Here is a 17,602-nt window from a genome sequence, read left to right as displayed (position 1 = left end):
TTATATACGTTGTCACATAGATTTTTCTTTGTTCTGGCCATCAGATGAAGTCATGTTGCACTGGACTACTTTCCTTGAAAAGCATAATAGCATCGGTAGCCTGGAAAGCCGTTTTGAGTAATTGCGCTGTCGTCCTGGAAGCGACCATATTTTGCTCAATATATGAGGGTACGAACAGTGCCTGAGGCACTCGTATTGACCATCGTAATGGGATGATCGTTGCTATGAAGTTTCCTGACACGACTAATGCAATATTCACTGGCACCTTGTGCACGCGTTGGAGAACCTGAGAAGTTTATTTGCAACACTCTGACTAACTTGCCTTATGTAAATAAGAATGCGATAATGCTTTGGCTGCTTCTGATTCCACAGCCAAAATGGCCGAGTTCGCGGCAACTTAATTTGAAAGACGAAAGTATCCTCGTGTTTCAGATTTTTTCTCATTTCTCAAGAGAATTTTAGGGTGCTTATGGTAACATTTCTGTTCCCAGAACAACTTTTGGAACAGAAACACTTTTTTCTGTTTCTGTTCCCGGCTACGATTTTTGGGAACAGAAACGCGTTTGGTAACTACAAAAAAAAAATGTGTTCAAAAGCTTTGATAAAAAGTCGTCGCCTTTGAGAGTGTGAAGGAGTAGTCCAGGAACAGAGGGTTGCAAAAAGTGTTCCTCTTGCGTTATAAAATGTGTTCAAAAGCTTTGATAAAAAGTGTTCCGGGAACAAAGAAATAAGCATTTTTTGTTTCTCGTTTCTGCTCCAAAAGTGTTCCCATTTCTGAAAAGTGTTCCCGGAACACTTTGGGAACACTTTTTTACCATATGCGTTTCTGTTCTCAAAGTGTTTCGGGAACACTTTGAGAACAAAAACACTTTTTCTGGAGCGTTACCATACGCACCCTTAGTGGCTGCGTGGAATCATGTTCAAGTTGGGTTTTCTTTTGTTCTTAAAGAATTGTGCGATTCGATTGTGCAGTCTCTATTCTCTGTTTTTTTTTTTTTGGTCGGAGTCCAGTCTCTGTTTACTGACTTTGCACCTGCTGCTACCGGGGTCTAGCTGGATGAATGAGGTGGGGAAGGAGAATATGAACTCTTTGAGGGATGGGGGGCTTTCATTCATACCGAACCAAAACGAATAGTTTGATACCCATTTATGTATCCATTACCCGAACCGAAAGAATACCTGTCCCAAAAATAATCCGAAGTTTCGATTTAGGTTGGGCCGGTTCGGGTTTTTTCTGCACCCCTAATTTTAGAATTTGAATCTTAGATTAGGTTTGATTATAGATCTACAGTCTACTCTCTAGTTGACTAGCTCTAGGGATACAAGTAGCTTAACATCACCTAGACATGGATTCGATTCAAAGCATTAGACATCGCTTAAAAAAAAAAGATAAAATTGGGTGATAATTAGCTTATCTTAAGTTAATACTCACCTTTAAATAATTGGACTTTGGTAAAAATATGAAAAAGAGATCCAGTATTATGGAGATATGTTCCTATTCCCTCATCGTTAACAGACCATTATTAGTTTGGAGGAAAATTTCCGAATAAGAGCCCGAAGTGTCCACATATTTTCAAATAAGAGTCTAAATGGCTCACATTTTCTTAAATGAGGGCATAAATGCTCAATTTATTTCAAAGAATGGCTAGTTGAAGGGCATATTCGTCCTTTACTTTTTAAATCTTTTTCCTTTTTATGTTTTCTTTTTCCCCTCCCCTCCCCTCCCCTCCCCTCTCCAAGCTATCGCAAGCATGAGAGTAGCCCTCGCCCTTGCCATCGGCTAGGGTTGCTCAAGGCTGGCCCAAGCAAGGGCAACCATCTCCTAAGGCCATTGATGCCCTAGGGAGGGGAGGGAGGAGGGAAAAAAAGAACAAGAAAAGAAAAGGCAAAAAATAAAAAAATAAAGGACAAACATATCCTTCGACTAGGCCCTCCTTTGAAATAATTTCAGCATTTCATAACTTTATTTGAAATAAGATCCACTTCAAACATTTACTTAAGAAAGGAAAAGTACTTCTGATTCTTATTCGAAATTTTCTCATAGTTTGAACCATGCTACCGAACCACTAACGGATGGGTTCCACGACCAATCCATGGTGGTCCTTAGTATGTCAGGTAAAATAAGTGATCTTTCATGAGATCTCGTGGATGTTTGCCGGTCTCAATAGCCCCGTAAAGCCTTCTCTTTAGCATTAGGTTTAAAATTCACCTTCAATAAACAAGCTCACAAGGATTATATCTCAGTCTCACAACAGAACTTTGTATATTCTTTACCTTTACTTTTATCGGGTCAAGTTCACGAGAGATAATGTCCCCGGGCTCATGACATTGGCCTTGTAATAATATCCTTTACCCCACATTGTATCGGGCTACTTTGTGTATTTCACTTAATTGCTTTCATTATCGATTTTGTTGTGTTTCTTTCCATTTATTTCGCCATTTCCTTCACCGTGTTGCTCCTAGATTAGTTGAATGGTTAGGTCATAAACTAGGATCATAATGAACACAGAGACATCGCATGACAGTTGATGGATGTGACCTAGTTTAATCAAGTCTCCGTGCCTAAATTCTTTAGTTGTTTGAGAAGCGAGGTATTCTCCCATATATCACTTGGTTTCTAACTGATCCCAATAGGGTTGTGGTGACTCCTCCATAATTCTCCCATATCTCACTTGGTTCAGGAGAACCCCATTGATTGAGAATTGCCGGTTTGCTTTCGACATTACTTCTAAACCCCGTCTTATCTGGACTACCAAACTGCTTTGGGAGGGTTGCTACACCTATTTTCAATCAAATAGTTTGAGCGGAACAATAGGCCCAAAATCTAAAAAAAATTCAATTTTAATATTTGTGACAATTATATCCAAAACTGTTTTTTTTTTGTCTTATAAAAAACCTCCAATTTTTTCTTTTGTCCTAATTCTACCCCAAACTTTCACTTTTGTCCAAATTCTACCGTCATAGTACAAAAAAAATAACTTCATTTTAGCATATGTCCTAATTATATCCAAAACTTTTTTTTGTCTCATAAAAAGCCTTCAATTTTTACTTTTGTCCCAATTCTACCACCGTTGGCCTTCCGTCAATAATCACTATTAGATAATTCTACATAGTATTTCTACGTCGTTAATGAATTACACCTTGGCAAAATTGACATGGAAAAACTCCAGAACTTCTGTTCCGTTGTTTGCTTCCCATACTTATTGCCGGGAGATACAAAGTCGCTCAAGACGATGCATTTCATATTCTCTTCGGCACTCAATATCCCAAAGAATGACTAGACATGGAGATATTTAGACAAACGATTTAAAATCTTGTCGTCCCTAAAACCAACTATATCTAAATTTCGAAGAAACATTGGTAAGTTTGGAGAGAAAATTCAAGTTACGTAAGATTAACTAATGATGATTATAGAAGGAAGGCTAACGGTGGTATAATTGGGATAAAAGTAAAAATTGAGGGCTTTTTATGAGACAAAAAAAAAGTTTCGAATATAATTGGGACAAATGCTAAAGTTGATGGGATTTTTGAGTATTAAATCGGTAGAATTGGAACAAAGTAAAAGTTGAGCATTTTTTATGAGACAAAAAAAAGTTTTGCATATAATTGTCACAAATGTTAAAGTTGGAGTTTTTTTGGGTATTAGGCCCGGAACAATATGTCAAAGCTGAACATTAAATTTCAATCCAATTATCTAATCTATCTAGATTAAAAGAAAAATGGAAAAAAGGCTAATCGACATATGGAAAATATTAATTTGTTAGAGGCGTGATCAAAGTTAAACATGTTTATATTCGGATTATACTTAAATGTTAGCAAAAGATAAGCTCAAAAAGAAGTTATTTACAAATATCGTAGAGGGGAAAAGGAGCAACAGAGGCGAGAGAAGGGTGTTAACGGAGGAGGTGAAAAATCTGAAAGATGAGCCATTTGGGACCTTACGTCGACCGATGAATGATCCGGACCATGCTGACACGATGGGGCGGGACTACCTAATATTTTCTCGTCTTGCCGGAGATAACGAGATATTAAGACATGGATATTTCGGTCCGATTTTTAATTTATATGTCGGTCAGTGAGCTGGAAAAAAAAAAGTGTCTTAACCAAATTGGCTATGAAAATAGGGTCGCCAAAAAAAAAAAAAAAGAGTGTGAGAATTCAATTTCAAAAATTTACGTAGGATTAAATATAGTCTTCACCAAATATGATACTTTAACAGTTGGTAGCAGTAATGACGCTTTACACTTGGCGTGCTGATGGAGGGTGTCGTGTCTATGTTCCAGATTTAACAAGTGCATTGACAATTTAACCAAGAGAGCGAAATTAACTTCCATATTTTAAGATCTTTTTCAGCCAAAATCATGGCAATTTAACCAAAAGAGCAGTCATCGCGACCTCCGGCAGCCCCCGGCGAGGAGAGGGTCGCGCTACCTCAAGCTACCCTTGCCGGGGTCGTGGCCCCAGGCGGCCCCTCACTGAAGGTCTCGCAATCCCGACAATGTTAGTCTAGTATTCCACGTCTTCGACTCTCCAAATCACCTCTTTTCTCTTTTTCTCTCTCTCTCTCCATATCAATTTTTCTCAAAAGAGAGGAAATGCCTGTTTTATGAAACTACTCACAAAAAATAAATTTATGTACTCAAGAAAAAAAGTCACGGGCAAAATCGAAAAATGAAAAAAAAAATTAGTGACGGTAGTTTGAGAAGAGAAGAAAAAAATCATTTAACCCTAGAAATGCCCTCGCGTAGATGGTACCCGGGGACTCGACTTGGACGAGTTGCTCCTATAAAGAGACCGTCTCCTCCCACGGGCACCTCGATTCAAACTCGAAAGATCGACACCTTTCTTTTAGCCGAACAGATTCCGGAAGGGTCTTACATATTCGTTTATTCCTGCGATCACTCTGGATATCAAGAAGACTACTTTTCAAAGGACACAATTTGGTTTCCTCGTCCAAACATTTACGGAAATCGCGGTGAATTTTAAGATTAAAGCCGGGCAGTAAAACTTATCTACTTTTGAGTTTGAGGAGCGGGATGATGCGGATTTTCGCATGGCGATTTCAAAATTAAGAGGGAAAATGCAAAAAAAAAAGGCTTCAAGTGCTCTTAATTTCTCAAATAAGGACTCAATATGGAACTTATTTTAAAAAAGGGTATGAAGTGCCTTTTTTGTTTCAAAGAAAGACCCGAACAGGGATACTTTGGTTTTTTTACATTTTGTAATTTTTTCTTTTTTTCCTTTTTTTTTTTTTCCTGTTTCCTTTTGTTCTCTTCCAAGTTGCCGATGGCCGTGAGTCGAGCGGCTGCGAGGGCTTGCCTTACTCGGCCCGGGCGAGGGCCCGCCTCACGGCGGTCGGCGAGGGAAACGCTTACCATTTCCGATCAAAAATCGGTGATGATAATTGATTCTGCAGATATCTTTGTCTGCTCGTTTGAAGGAAAAAAAGAAACGAAGAAGATCTTCCATTATAGGAGCTTCCATCGTGAAATTTCAATTTCTTGCGGTTTGACATGGGTAGAAACGAAGAAGATCGGCAGAGGAGGGGCGGAACCGCAGTTGCTTCACGCGAAACAGAATTGGCCTCTCCTTTCTCTGCGGCCTTGCAAGGAGCTTCTGTTGTCACGCGTCCCAAGCTCCTCTCAGCACGGCTACGATCAAAGAACGAGAGACATGGGCGGGGCGAGAGCGAGGGCCGCCCTCACCGTCGGCCGCAAGGTCGGTCCTCGCTCGGGCGGAGCGAGGTGGGCCCTCGCGGCTGTCCCCCTCATCGGCGGCCGCAAGGCAAGCCCCCGCCTAGGCGGAGCGAGGGCTTGCCTCGCGCAACCGGGTGAGGGCTCCCCTCGCCGGCGGCCGCGAGGTAGGCCCTCGCCCGGGCAAAGCGAGGGCCAACCTTGCTCGATCCGGCGAGGCCTACCCTCGCTGGCGGCCGCAAGGCCTACCCTCACATTTGGCGGGCAAGGCCGCCCAACCCACGGCCACCAGCTGGTGCAAGGGAAAGAGGAAAGAAAAAACAGGAAAAAAAGAGAAGGAAAAAAGGAAAAAATTACAAAATGTAAAAAGACGTAAGTATCCCTATTGAGGTCCTTCTTTGAAATAAAAAAGGCACTCCAGACCTTTCTTTGAAACAAGTTCCACGTTGAGTCCCTATTTGAGAAATTAAATTCATTTGAGGTCTTTTTTTGGCATTTTCTCAAATTAAGAAGATAAAAACCGATGGTGGCTGCGGGTCCCACACGTGCTGACCTGTCCCTCATGCAAAAAGATCCCGTCGCCATCTCTTTCCTCTTTTCTGTTACGTCTGATCTTCTTCTTCGTCGTCGTCGTCCGCTACAATTCCGGTAACAGAAAGAAACTCCGATCACTCCCCATTCCCCCCATAAATTCACACCCCCCTCGGCTCCCCCCCTCATCTCACTCGCTAGCTCGCTTCTCCCTTTTCGCTCTCCTCCTTTTCTTAACCCTCTGTCGTGCTCCCTTGTAGTTGGCTCCTTCTTCCTTCCGGCGAGTTGCCATGGATCTCGACCTCTCTCCGAAGCTCGCGAAGAAGGTCTACGGCAGCGACGGCGGATCCTACCACGCCTGGTGTCCGTCCGAGCTCCCGATGCTCCGCCAGGGCAACATCGGCGCCGCCAAGCTCGCGCTCGCGAAGAACGGCCTCGCCCTCCCTCGCTACTCCGATTCCGCCAAGGTCGCTTACGTCCTTCAAGGTGCGAGCGATCCGCCTCTCGTTTTTCGGTGCTTTTCGCCGCCGCCCCTTCCCGCTTTAGTTCGGTGCAGTTGTTCCATTTGCCTGCTTTTTTTGCACGCGAGGTTGATCGGTGCTAACAACGCGTCGCACCGGATGACGGTTGAGGCGCACGTGCGTGGCTTGTTTCTTCAATTGATACGGGAGAGTTCCATGATTGCTTCCTAGTGTGGAACGCTGCAGTCTTCTCATGTTATGATCTGTACACGACATGCAATTTTTTCGGTTCTAAGTACCTGAATTATGCAATTATTGATTGTACAGTTGTTTTTGGTCCTAACAGAGCTTTTTGTCACAAGCTAAAGTTACTAGATAATCTGTTAGCCTTTGGTAGATTGCAAGGATGCTTTTATTAGCAGTTGCTTTTGTCATCATGATTTGAGTTTCTGGTGAGAAGTTGCAATTTTCTTTTGTGGTGTGGTGTGATCCCGTAGGGTGTGGAGTTGCTGGAATCGTCCTCCCCGAATCTGAGGAGAAGGTCATTGCAATCAAGACGGGTGATGCTATTGCCCTCCCTTTCGGTGTTGTTACCTGGTGGTACAACCAGGATGACACAGATTTAGTCGTTCTTTTTCTGGGTGATACAAAAACGGCTCACAAAGCTGGGGAATTCACCGATTTCTTCCTGACCGGTTCTAATGGCATCTTCACTGGCTTCACCACTGAGTTTGTGAGCCGAGCATGGGACTTGAAGGAAGACATTGTCAAGTCGCTCGTCGGTAGTCAATCGGGCAGTGGTATTGTGAAGCTTGATGCTGGCTTCAAGATGCCAGAACCACAGGAGGAGCACCGAAAGGGTATGGTGTTGAACTGCGAGGAGGCTCCTTTGGATGTTGACATTAAGAATGGCGGACGAGTCGTTGTTTTGAACACCAACAACCTGCCTTTGGTTAGTCAGGTTGGTCTTGGGGCTGATCTTGTTAAGCTGGATGGAAGTGCCATGTGCTCTCCGGGCTTTTCTTGTGATTCGGCACTGCAGGTGACTTACATTGTTAAGGGCAGTGGCCGCGCCCAGGTTGTTGGTGTCGATGGCAAAAGGGTCCTTGAGACCACTGTGAAGGCTGGAAACTTGTTCATTGTGCCGAGGTTCTTTGTTGTCTCGAAGATTGCTGATCCGGATGGGATGTCCTGGTTTTCTATTATTACAACTCCCAAGTAAGTGTTCGTCTTAATAGATTGTCACCTCTGAATACCGTTAGTGTTTTTGCCCTCATATTCTCTTTTGTCACCTCTGAACACCGTTACTGGATACTCCCAAGTAAGTGTTCGTAAATGCGCAGGACTCATGTTGAACGCCGAAACTGGACTGTTGCAAGAAAATGTTTATCCTTCGAGACAGGATTAGTATGCGCTTGAAGCCTAGGAAAATCGCAACATATATACCTAATTGACATACATAACTATCAACTCAAAATACTTTCTCTGTGGTTGTATTGCAGTCCTATATTCACTCATCTTGCTGGAAGAACTTCGGTTTGGAAGGCCTTATCGCCTCAAGTGCTGCAAGCATCTTTCAACGTTCCCCAGGACGTGGAGGCGGCTTTCAGATCCAAAAGGATGGATTCCGAGATCTTTTTCCCTTCCGGCTGAGTCAAGTGAATAAATATGTTGGCTTTGGTTTCGAGTATTTCTCTTTCATCTCAGCCTTTTTTCCCCCTTCAAAGTCTGTAGGATGGGGTTTCTTGTTCGGTCTTTCATGAGGTGAAAACCGGGATATGCTGATTGTTAGTTGCTCTGCTTTCGATATATCTCCATGCTTTGAAAAACCGGGATATGCTGATTGTTAGTTGCTCTGCTTTCGATATATCTCCATGCTTTGAATGTTTTCATTGTCGGGACTTCTTGACGTAATTGACGGTGAAGGGGGATGGACCATCAGATGAAGTTGGCCTCTCCCGCTGCCTTAAGGGCTATTGCCAGCACTCGTATAATCTCAGGGATGCTTCCCGCTTTCTTTGAGGAGCCTTTCACCGGGTTGGTCAGCTGCTTGTAACCCTGATATCCTTTTATAGGGTAACTTTAATCGGGAGCTAAGAAAACCAAGGTCTCTTTAAACTTGCCGGACATTTGCTCCGACGTGTGTGTATCCAGAAAACGAAGCAAAGCGAATTTTTCCCGAGACAATATGCAAATAAATAATCTTGCTACTGGCCAACTTCCAAAAGTTTCCACAAGCACTTCACTGGCTAATGCAATGCGTATGTCCTAAGTTGGATATCGATCGAGTCTCGGAAGAGAAGCAACATTTCTCGGACTTACATTGGACTGATCAATAACTGACGGCATCGGGAGAAGATCGAGTATCATGCCTTGATCAGCAACGGCTTCAGATCAACAAGCTCAAGGTCAAGGACATGCCACTGCCTTGTTAGGGAGTAATTGGAGTATGTATTTGATTGACAGTTTGGATTTTGGCTTCTGAATAGTTAGTAAGTGGCCTCCGCCTTCTTGACCTCTAGGGTTTTTTTGTGCCGTCTATATATAATCTCCTATAACAGAGAGTTGGAAGGTACTAATTAAAGTATGTAACCCTTTCAACCCAAAAAAAAAAAAAAAATAGTATGCAATCCTAGTTTAAGTGTGAATCTAAATAAACCTTGCATCACGATTTTTCTTTGTCACATTTACTTTTTATTTCGTTGTGCTTATGCGCCTAAACCTAACATACCTATCACTATCTGATGGAAGCATCAACACCATCAAAGCATACCGTTTCGTCGAAAGCTCAAGCAAGGCACGGCGACGCCTTCACCGCCTCACCGGGATTGTACTTCCCAGCAGGGAGAGCGTAGGATAGCTGAAGCTCCAAGCTTATTTTCGGTTCTGATTTGATTTTTGGTTGGGATAATTTTTCGATTTGGATAATTTCAGTTCGGTTCAATTAACCGGCAAAAAAAAAAAAAAAACGTAAGAATATCTCCAAAATGGCCACGCGACCTGGAGCTGTTATTTCCCGTTTTCGGCTCAGATGATATGGCTCTGACTGGACCCACAAAGCTTAAGGAACCCATTTTAAGAAAAATTGAAAAGGGGCCGAAAAGGAGAGAGAGCACGCCCATAGAATTTTATGAAGCCCAATTCCGTTTTTTCCTTCTTCTTTTTTACATAACCAATAGAAAGAGGGCCCCAGTCACAAGCCTTAGTTTCTTTCTCTCTCTAGACACACTCTCTCTCTATCTCTCCTTCCTAAGCGTTTCCCAATCCGGCAATCCCCAAAGGGGCGCGCATACCTCAGAACCAACCAACTCAGTGAGGAAAGCGGAGATACATAGACGACGAATTCCAGAAGCTTTCTCTATATCGATCAGACGCCGGAGTTCATCGCCGCCGTGGCTTGCGCTCTCCTTCGCCGGGCCGCCGGAGCTGGAAAACCGAAGAGAACACGCGCCCATCGCATTCGCGGAAAGGAGAGTTGGCCTTGAGATTCCAGAGTGGCACAAACGCTGAGAAGCGCTTTTCTCGCTTGGCTCGCGACCTCCGACTGCTGTAGACCTTCGAATCTCCATCGTCGGTCGCCACAAAGCTCAGCCGCAACCGAAACATAGCAGGATTTTTCGCAGGCTAAGCTCACTGAGATTTCTCTCTCCAAGCCTTTACTTTAGCCTGACTGATCTTCTCCGATGCTCGATGAAATTAATAGCCGATGCTGCCGTGCCAGTATGTCTCCGTTCAGCACCGCTTTACGAGCGAAGCATATGAAATGCTTAGTTTCTGCCTGATCTTCCACTACCGGTGCTAGTTTTCATAGCTGGTGAAACCAGAAGTTTCTCTGGTCAATTGAACAACCCTATCGTGATCAGAACTCCTTTTCATTAAGGTAAATTCTTGCAATTCTGGTTGCGTTTCTGCCGCTTTATAACTAAGCAGATAATGTCCATTGCTGATTTCAGCTTACTCTGATGATGTTGTGATGATCAGGATTTGAATGATTGTTTCGTCTTTACATAAGCTCTCTTGACTCAAACGTCTGCCGTATGTTTGTTAACATTCCTGGATGAAATTATGGCTTAAAAGTTGAGGATAAGAGTTAATCAAATGATCCAGTAATTGATTTGTCTGATTGCCTGTCCAAGATAGATCTCTGAATTTGAAGTCATATATAGTGAACATCTAATGAACATAGTTTCAAGCGTCTACTTGTGGTTGGATGTTATATCCCATAGTTGATGAATTGAATCGGTGTGTGGCCAAGGATCACACGTAGGAAGCTAAGTAGTTTTGATAAATTAATGCCGAACTTGAGTCAACTGAATTAACTTTGATGCTCTGAGTCCATGTGTTGCGCATAAACGTGAGTCTGTGTTTTGAGCGCAACACGCAATGTTGATATGGGAATGAATGAATGGAAAAGGTGCATATCGATGAGTGAAGGTTGGTTTGGCTGTGAGTAAAGAAGGAAATAAGATGAAACTGATTCGCCTTGGCAGCTAATTTGGATTTTAAGGCTGTATTAGAATCCTAGGTGTTTGGAAATGAGAATAGAATAAGGAAAAGGAAGTTGTTCAGAAGAAGAAGAAGAAAGGTTGAAGCTCATGGATTCTGTATTTGTGGACTGAGTTATGATAGTCTCAATTTGGTGATGTTTTGACCTCCATTTGTCATTTATTTGATCATAGATGCTCATACATGCTCGTAGGAGAACAGGGCATTGATTTTGAGTCAACTTCTTACTAAAATCATAAATTTCAGATGTTGCTGAAATTTCCTGAATATTCGTTAGTTGTTGAAACTTGAATGAGATTTCAAATGACAATAATATCATTTGATGGTCAATATGATTGCCCATCGACAGGCGTTAGCATGTGTTCAATTTTTTAGTTAATATCACATGTTTGAAGTTGTTTGAAATCTCGATATGGGCATGAAATAGGGAGCTATTGAAATGACTTGTGACTCAATTTCATAATTCTTGCCAGTTTTGATGGCATGTAATTCCTTTCCAAGATTCCCGGTTTGATTGAACTGCACTCGTATGGGTGAATTGTGTGATACGGAGGCCGAATGTTTCTAATAGCTTTGTGTTGGAGTTAATATGAAGGGATCTTGGGGTGATTTAAAATAAAGTTAGTTTGCGTAGGAATAGGACTCATTTTGAGATAATTATCTTTTGAGAGTATTTGAGCTTGAAATCATGGGCATTTGGTTTTGTATGTTGGTGATTTGAGCTATATTGACGTATGTGTTAGTGTAGCTATTCATTATACTCAGATAGCATCAATTCGTTGCCTTAGCCATGGTCGATTTTGTTCCTTGCACATATTTAATATTTGCTGGCCACATCTCTCTGAATATGAAATGTGATGATTCTAGTCTCATTTGGCTGATATTTTGGTCCCACAAGCACGTACACTTATGTAGGAAGGGATTACATTGGAATCAATGCACAATTTCCTATTGAACCGTACATTTACATGTCTTGAATATGAAGAACATGATCTGAAACTTTTCTGATTGTGGCTGTTTCTCCATTGGATGATCAATGCTCGGTCATTTTTACGTGCCGTTTGAGATACTCAACTATCTATTTAAGCATAGATAAGTGTTAGACTGGAATCCTAGCGAGTTCCTGTAAAATTGATACTTTTGTTGGACTGTGCGTGCCATGTACTAGCAGGTGTTGAATGGTTACTTTCTGACTTTGACTCCATGATGGTAGTTTAGTCTCGACTTGATACCGAAATCACTCTAGATACATGAAATGGAATGTGAGCAGCGAATGTTGAACTTTCTTTGTTGGTCATCTCTTTTAGGTATCGAAATAGGGTGTTTTCGGTTTCATACTAAGGATACTTTGATTGCATATGGTGGTATCTAGATACTTCACTCACTCTTTAACCATTTTAACATTTTTAAACATGGCTTCTATTGAGACGTGTGTGTTTGGTTTGAGGGGAATGGCGCAGGTCAGTTCTCATTGATCTCAAGTTCGCTTGGTTTTGGATCCATTTAGGTACACCTTCCTATTAAGTTTTCTTTTAGTGACGTTTTCTTCGGGAGTTTCTCTTCATAGTTTAGAAGTAGACTCAAGAGTTGATGATTTGAAGTAGCTCCTGGGGGTGCTATTCTGGGGCTAAAAATAACGAGGCTATGTTATATTTTTTGCTCGACTTTTATGGGATTACTTTACTGCACAGTACTTTTTACTCATTCTTTCATTATTATACTTGACGAAATTATTGTGGTTTTTTTATATTGCTTTTATGTGTTGTGATGGTTTGTTTTAACTGAATGTTTAGGTTACCATTATAAATACAAAAACGTTGGATGGACACTTAGCGGACGAGAACTTTAGGATTTATAGTTTGGTAAAAAAAACTGCATGGATACTTAGTTGACAAATAATCAAGTTTAGGTACCGAAAGGACACTAGTTAGATAATTAGTGCAATCAAGTCTTGGATCCTGGATTTCTAGTTTCGTAGCAAGTAAGGTGCTCACTTGGTTTCTAGCCGACTCCAATAGGCTAGTGGCAACTTCTTATATAAATTTCACATCCTAATGTTGTTCGAGATACGGGTTTGGAGAACTGTGCCGATTGAGTACCGTTGGTCTCCAACTTGACATTACCTCTAAACCCCTCATTTTCCCAATCTGGGAGGGTCGCGACAGTCTTCCAATGTGCAACAAGGCTTGATTGCCAAAAGAAAAAAAAAAAAAAAAAAGGGACGGGTGATATTTCCACTCCAATTTGATTCAAAAGATTTTTATTTTTTTTCGAAATACCATTTTATCTCTGTTCAATTTATTGTTTCTCTTTTTATCAAGCTAATCAATAAAATGATCTTTATTTTTGTCGTCTCTCTTATAGTTTTCTCAATATGATTGCTTCGTTACACTCAACAATCTATCAAATTATCCATCCTGTTATCGCTCTGCCTAAAGAAGGTTTTACGACTAATGGGTATTATAATAGAATATTCTCTCTTCCCTCATTCGTGCGTCTTGATTCCCCAATGAGAGTGCACCTCGATCCCAAAGCAAATTACTTAACTATCAATTAGACATTTAATGGTGGAGAGTAGACACAAAAAAATATTTTCGATTCCCTGTCTTAAAGCGTTGGACGAATTTCATAAGAATTACACATTTCATTTTCGAAATTTTCACAAGAAAACTCTCTCCTAACTCTTTTCTTCCGGCAATTCCTTTTCCCGCTGGCTCATCCCGTTGGTATCTAGCTGAGGCTAGCGGCGACTCCTCATGACATAGAGTTCTCATAAGATTAATCCGAGAATCCTACCGATTGAAGATCATTGGTCCGCTTTCAACAATAATTCTGAACTCATCTTCCTCGGACTGCCAGACCACTTGGGGAAGGGTCGCAACACCTATTTTTGTTTATCATATAGTTTGAGCAAAATTATATGTCAAAGTTGAAAATGAAATTCAATAAGATGATTAAATGTTAAACATGTTTATATTCAAATTATATCTAAATATTAGCAAAAGATAACCTCAAAATGTCCCGGGGGGGGAGAAGTTCTGCTCGGTGGATTCAATCTCGTTGCAAGTATATCAAAACTTGAAAATATGCTTAAAACTTTTCTCTGAAATAATCATGTGAATCAAAAAGTGAAGAATATGTAACTAGATCTTCAATCTCATCCTGTAATTCAAATTAAAATGCGAAAGAGCTTTAAAAAAAAAAGCACAAAATAAGTGATGTTTAACCCTAGAAATCTAAAAACTTATCCCCGGAAAAACACTCACAACGTTAAGATCGGTTAAATAATTAGATTGGGATATAATTTTCAACTACATAGATGGATTTGCTCAAACTATTTGAATAAAAAGTAGACAATTAGCTATGTATTCAAAAGCGGCAATTTCATTTTCTCACCGAAATATTTACAGAATTCACGGTGAATTTCAGATTATAGCCAGATTTTATTTATAGGCTTTTGAGGAGCGGATGATTGCGGATTTCCCAAGGCGGTTTCGGGAAAAAAAAAAAAAATAGCGCATTTTTCTCCACCCCCTCGTATTCTGCCGCGGGAAAAATGGATTGGGAATTATCTTTTCTTATCCACGTAAATTAAGTTAGATAAAACCGGATGACTAAAAAAAAAAATCAAATAGTAGAGATAAAACGGAATTATTCGAATCAGTCAACGCTAGCGCGGGAAATCTGGGTCCCACACATGCTGACCTGTCTCCTCATGCAAAAGATGCCGTCCATCTTCTCTATCTCCTCTTTTCAGTTACGTCATATCGTCGTCGTCGTCGTCGTCGTCCGCTATAATTCAGGTAACAGAAAGAATCGCTATCTTTTCGTTTCGCTCACTCCCGTTCCCCCATAAATTCACACCCTAGCCCCCACTCGCTCGCTCGCTCGCTCGCTGACCTCTCTTGCTCTCCTCCGTCGCGCTCCGCGGTAGTTGGCTCGTTCTGCCCCGGCGAGAACTTCCTCCCCAGCAAGTTGCCATGGATCTCGACCTCTCTCCGAAGCTCGCCAAGAAGGTCTACGGCAGCGACGGCGGATCCTACCACGCCTGGTGTCCGTCCGAGCTCCCGATGCTCCGCCAGGGCAACATCGGCGCCGCCAAGCTCGCGCTCGCGAAGAACGGCCTCGCCCTCCCTCGCTACTCCGATTCCGCCAAGGTCGCTTACGTCCTTCAAGGTGCGAGCGATCCGCCTCTCGTTTTTCGGTGCTTTTAGCCGCCGCCCCTTCCCGCTTTAGTTCGGTGCAGTTGTTCCATTTGCCTGCTTTTTTTGCACGCGAGGTTGATCGGTGCTAACAACGCGTCGCACCGGATGACGGTTGAGGCGCACGTGCGTGGCTTGTTTCTTCAATTGATACGGGAGAGTTCCATGATTGCTTCCTAGTGTGGAACGCTGCAGTCTTCTCATGTTATGATCTGTACATGACATGCAATTTTTTCGGTTCTAAGTACCTGAATTATGCAATTATTGATTGTACAGTCGTTTTTGGTCCTAACAGAGCTTTTTGTCACAAGCTAAAGTTACTAGATAATCTGTTAGCCTTTGGTAGATTGCAAGGATGCTTTTATTAGCAGTTGCTTTTGTCATCATGATTTGAGTTGCTGGTGAGAAGTTGCAATTTTCTTTTGTGGTGTGGTGTGATCCCGTAGGGTGTGGAGTTGCTGGAATCGTCCTCCCCGAATCTGAGGAGAAGGTCATTGCAATCAAGACGGGTGATGCTATTGCCCTCCCTTTCGGTGTTGTTACCTGGTGGTACAACCAGGGTGACACAGATTTAGTCGTTCTCTTCCTGGGCGACACAAAAACGGCTCACAAAGCTGGGGAATTCACCGATTTCTTCCTAACCGGTTCTAATGGCATCTTCACTGGCTTCACCACTGAGTTTGTGAGCCGAGCATGGGACTTGAAAGAAGACATTGTCAAGTCGCTCGTCGGTAGTCAATCGGGCAGTGGCATTGTGAAGCTTGATGCTGGCTTCAAGATGCCACAACCAAAGGAGGAGCACCGAAAGGGTATGGTTTTGAACTGCGAGGAGGCTCCTTTGGATGTTGACATTAAGAATGGCGGACGAGTCGTTGTTTTGAACACCAACAACCTGCCTTTGGTTAGTCAGGTTGGTCTTGGGGCTGATCTTGTTAAGCTGGATGGCAGTGCCATGTGCTCTCCGGGCTTTTCTTGTGATTCGGCACTGCAGGTGACTTACATTGTTAAGGGCAGCGGCCGCGCCCAGGTTGTTGGTGTCGATGGCAAAAGGGTCCTTGAGACCACTGTGAAAGCTGGAAACTTGTTCATCGTGCCGAGGTTCTTTGTTGTCTCGAAGATTGCCGATCCGGACGGGATGTCCTGGTTTTCTATTATTACAACTCCCAAGTAAGTGTTCGTCTTAATAGATTGTCACCTCTGAATACCGTTAGTGCTTTTGCCCTCATATTCTCTTTTGCTACTGGATAGTAATATTAAATGCGCAGGACTCGTGTTGAACGCCGAAACTGGACTGTTGCAAGAAAATGTTTATCCTTCGAGACAGGATTAGTATGCGCTTGAAGCCTAGGAAAATCGCAACATATATACCTAATTGACATACATAACTATCAACTCAAAATACTTTCTCTGTGCTTGGATTGCAGTCCTATATTCACTCATCTTGCTGGGAGAACTTCGGTTTGGAAGGCCTTATCGCCTCAAGTGCTGCAAGCATCTTTCAACGTTCCCCAGGACGTGGAGGCGGCTTTCAGATCCAAAAGGATGGATTCCGAGATCTTTTTCCCTTCCGGCTGAGTCTAGTGAATACATGCGTTTACTTTGGTGTCTAGGATGTCCCCTTTCGTGTTGCCTTTTTTTCCCCGTCAAAGTCCCTAGGATGAGGTTTCTTTGTTAGGTCTTTCATGAGGTAAAAACCTGGGATATGCTAATTGCTTACTGCTTTCTGTTTTCAATATATCACCACGTTTGAATATTTCACTCTCTGGACTTCTCGACGTGCTTGATGGTTTTTAATGGGGTATGGACCATCATACAATGCCCTTTAGTTCTTTATTGGTGTAATAGGAAATTGAGTTTTTATTAACGCGTAACTATAGATCTGGTCACAACGTGCAAAATAAAGCTTTTCTACCTATCTGATGAAAAATAGAAAAGACGAAAGAAAACTCATCCTAATCAATTGCTGTTCCAAAATTAGAAACCGGACCTCATCGGAGACGATGAATGTGCTAATCCAATCGAAAACACGACTGTTAGAATCATTATTTCTAAGTGATACAGATATACCAAGCAAGATCAACTACACAGCAACTTGGGGTTGAAATTTACTTCCCCGAAATCGACTGTACGAAAACAGCAGGCAAAGGTTCATTCGTGAGAATAATCAATCCAAAGATCAGAACAAGAACTTTTTAAGTGTTGACACTAC

General features: G+C 42.1%; 2 protein-coding genes across 2 annotated transcripts; both read left to right on the top strand.

The window, feature by feature from the left end:
- Nucleotides 1-6,498: 6,498 nt before the first annotated feature.
- Nucleotides 6,499-8,492, top strand: LOC115736539 (glutelin type-D 1-like). The gene is made up of 3 exons (XM_030668284.2): nucleotides 6,499-6,710; nucleotides 7,183-7,903; nucleotides 8,188-8,492. Exons 1-3 carry the CDS (start codon nucleotides 6,515-6,517, stop codon nucleotides 8,336-8,338), a joined length of 1,068 nt encoding a protein of 355 aa, XP_030524144.1. The 5' UTR covers nucleotides 6,499-6,514; the 3' UTR covers nucleotides 8,339-8,492.
- A 6,638-nt stretch (nucleotides 8,493-15,130) lies between these two features.
- LOC115732358 (glutelin type-D 1-like) lies at nucleotides 15,131-16,980 on the top strand. The gene is made up of 3 exons (XM_030662995.2): nucleotides 15,131-15,367; nucleotides 15,840-16,560; nucleotides 16,818-16,980. Exons 1-3 carry the CDS (start codon nucleotides 15,172-15,174, stop codon nucleotides 16,966-16,968), a joined length of 1,068 nt encoding a protein of 355 aa, XP_030518855.2. The 5' UTR covers nucleotides 15,131-15,171; the 3' UTR covers nucleotides 16,969-16,980.
- The last annotated feature ends 622 nt before the right edge of the window (nucleotides 16,981-17,602 follow it).

The sequence above is a fragment of the Rhodamnia argentea genome, chromosome 8 (genome assembly GCF_020921035.1).
Source record: "Rhodamnia argentea isolate NSW1041297 chromosome 8, ASM2092103v1, whole genome shotgun sequence".
Classification (NCBI taxonomy): domain Eukaryota; kingdom Viridiplantae; phylum Streptophyta; class Magnoliopsida; order Myrtales; family Myrtaceae; genus Rhodamnia; species Rhodamnia argentea.
The sequence above is the reverse complement of the archived record's forward strand: the minus strand, read 5'-3'. Positions and strand labels throughout refer to the sequence as shown.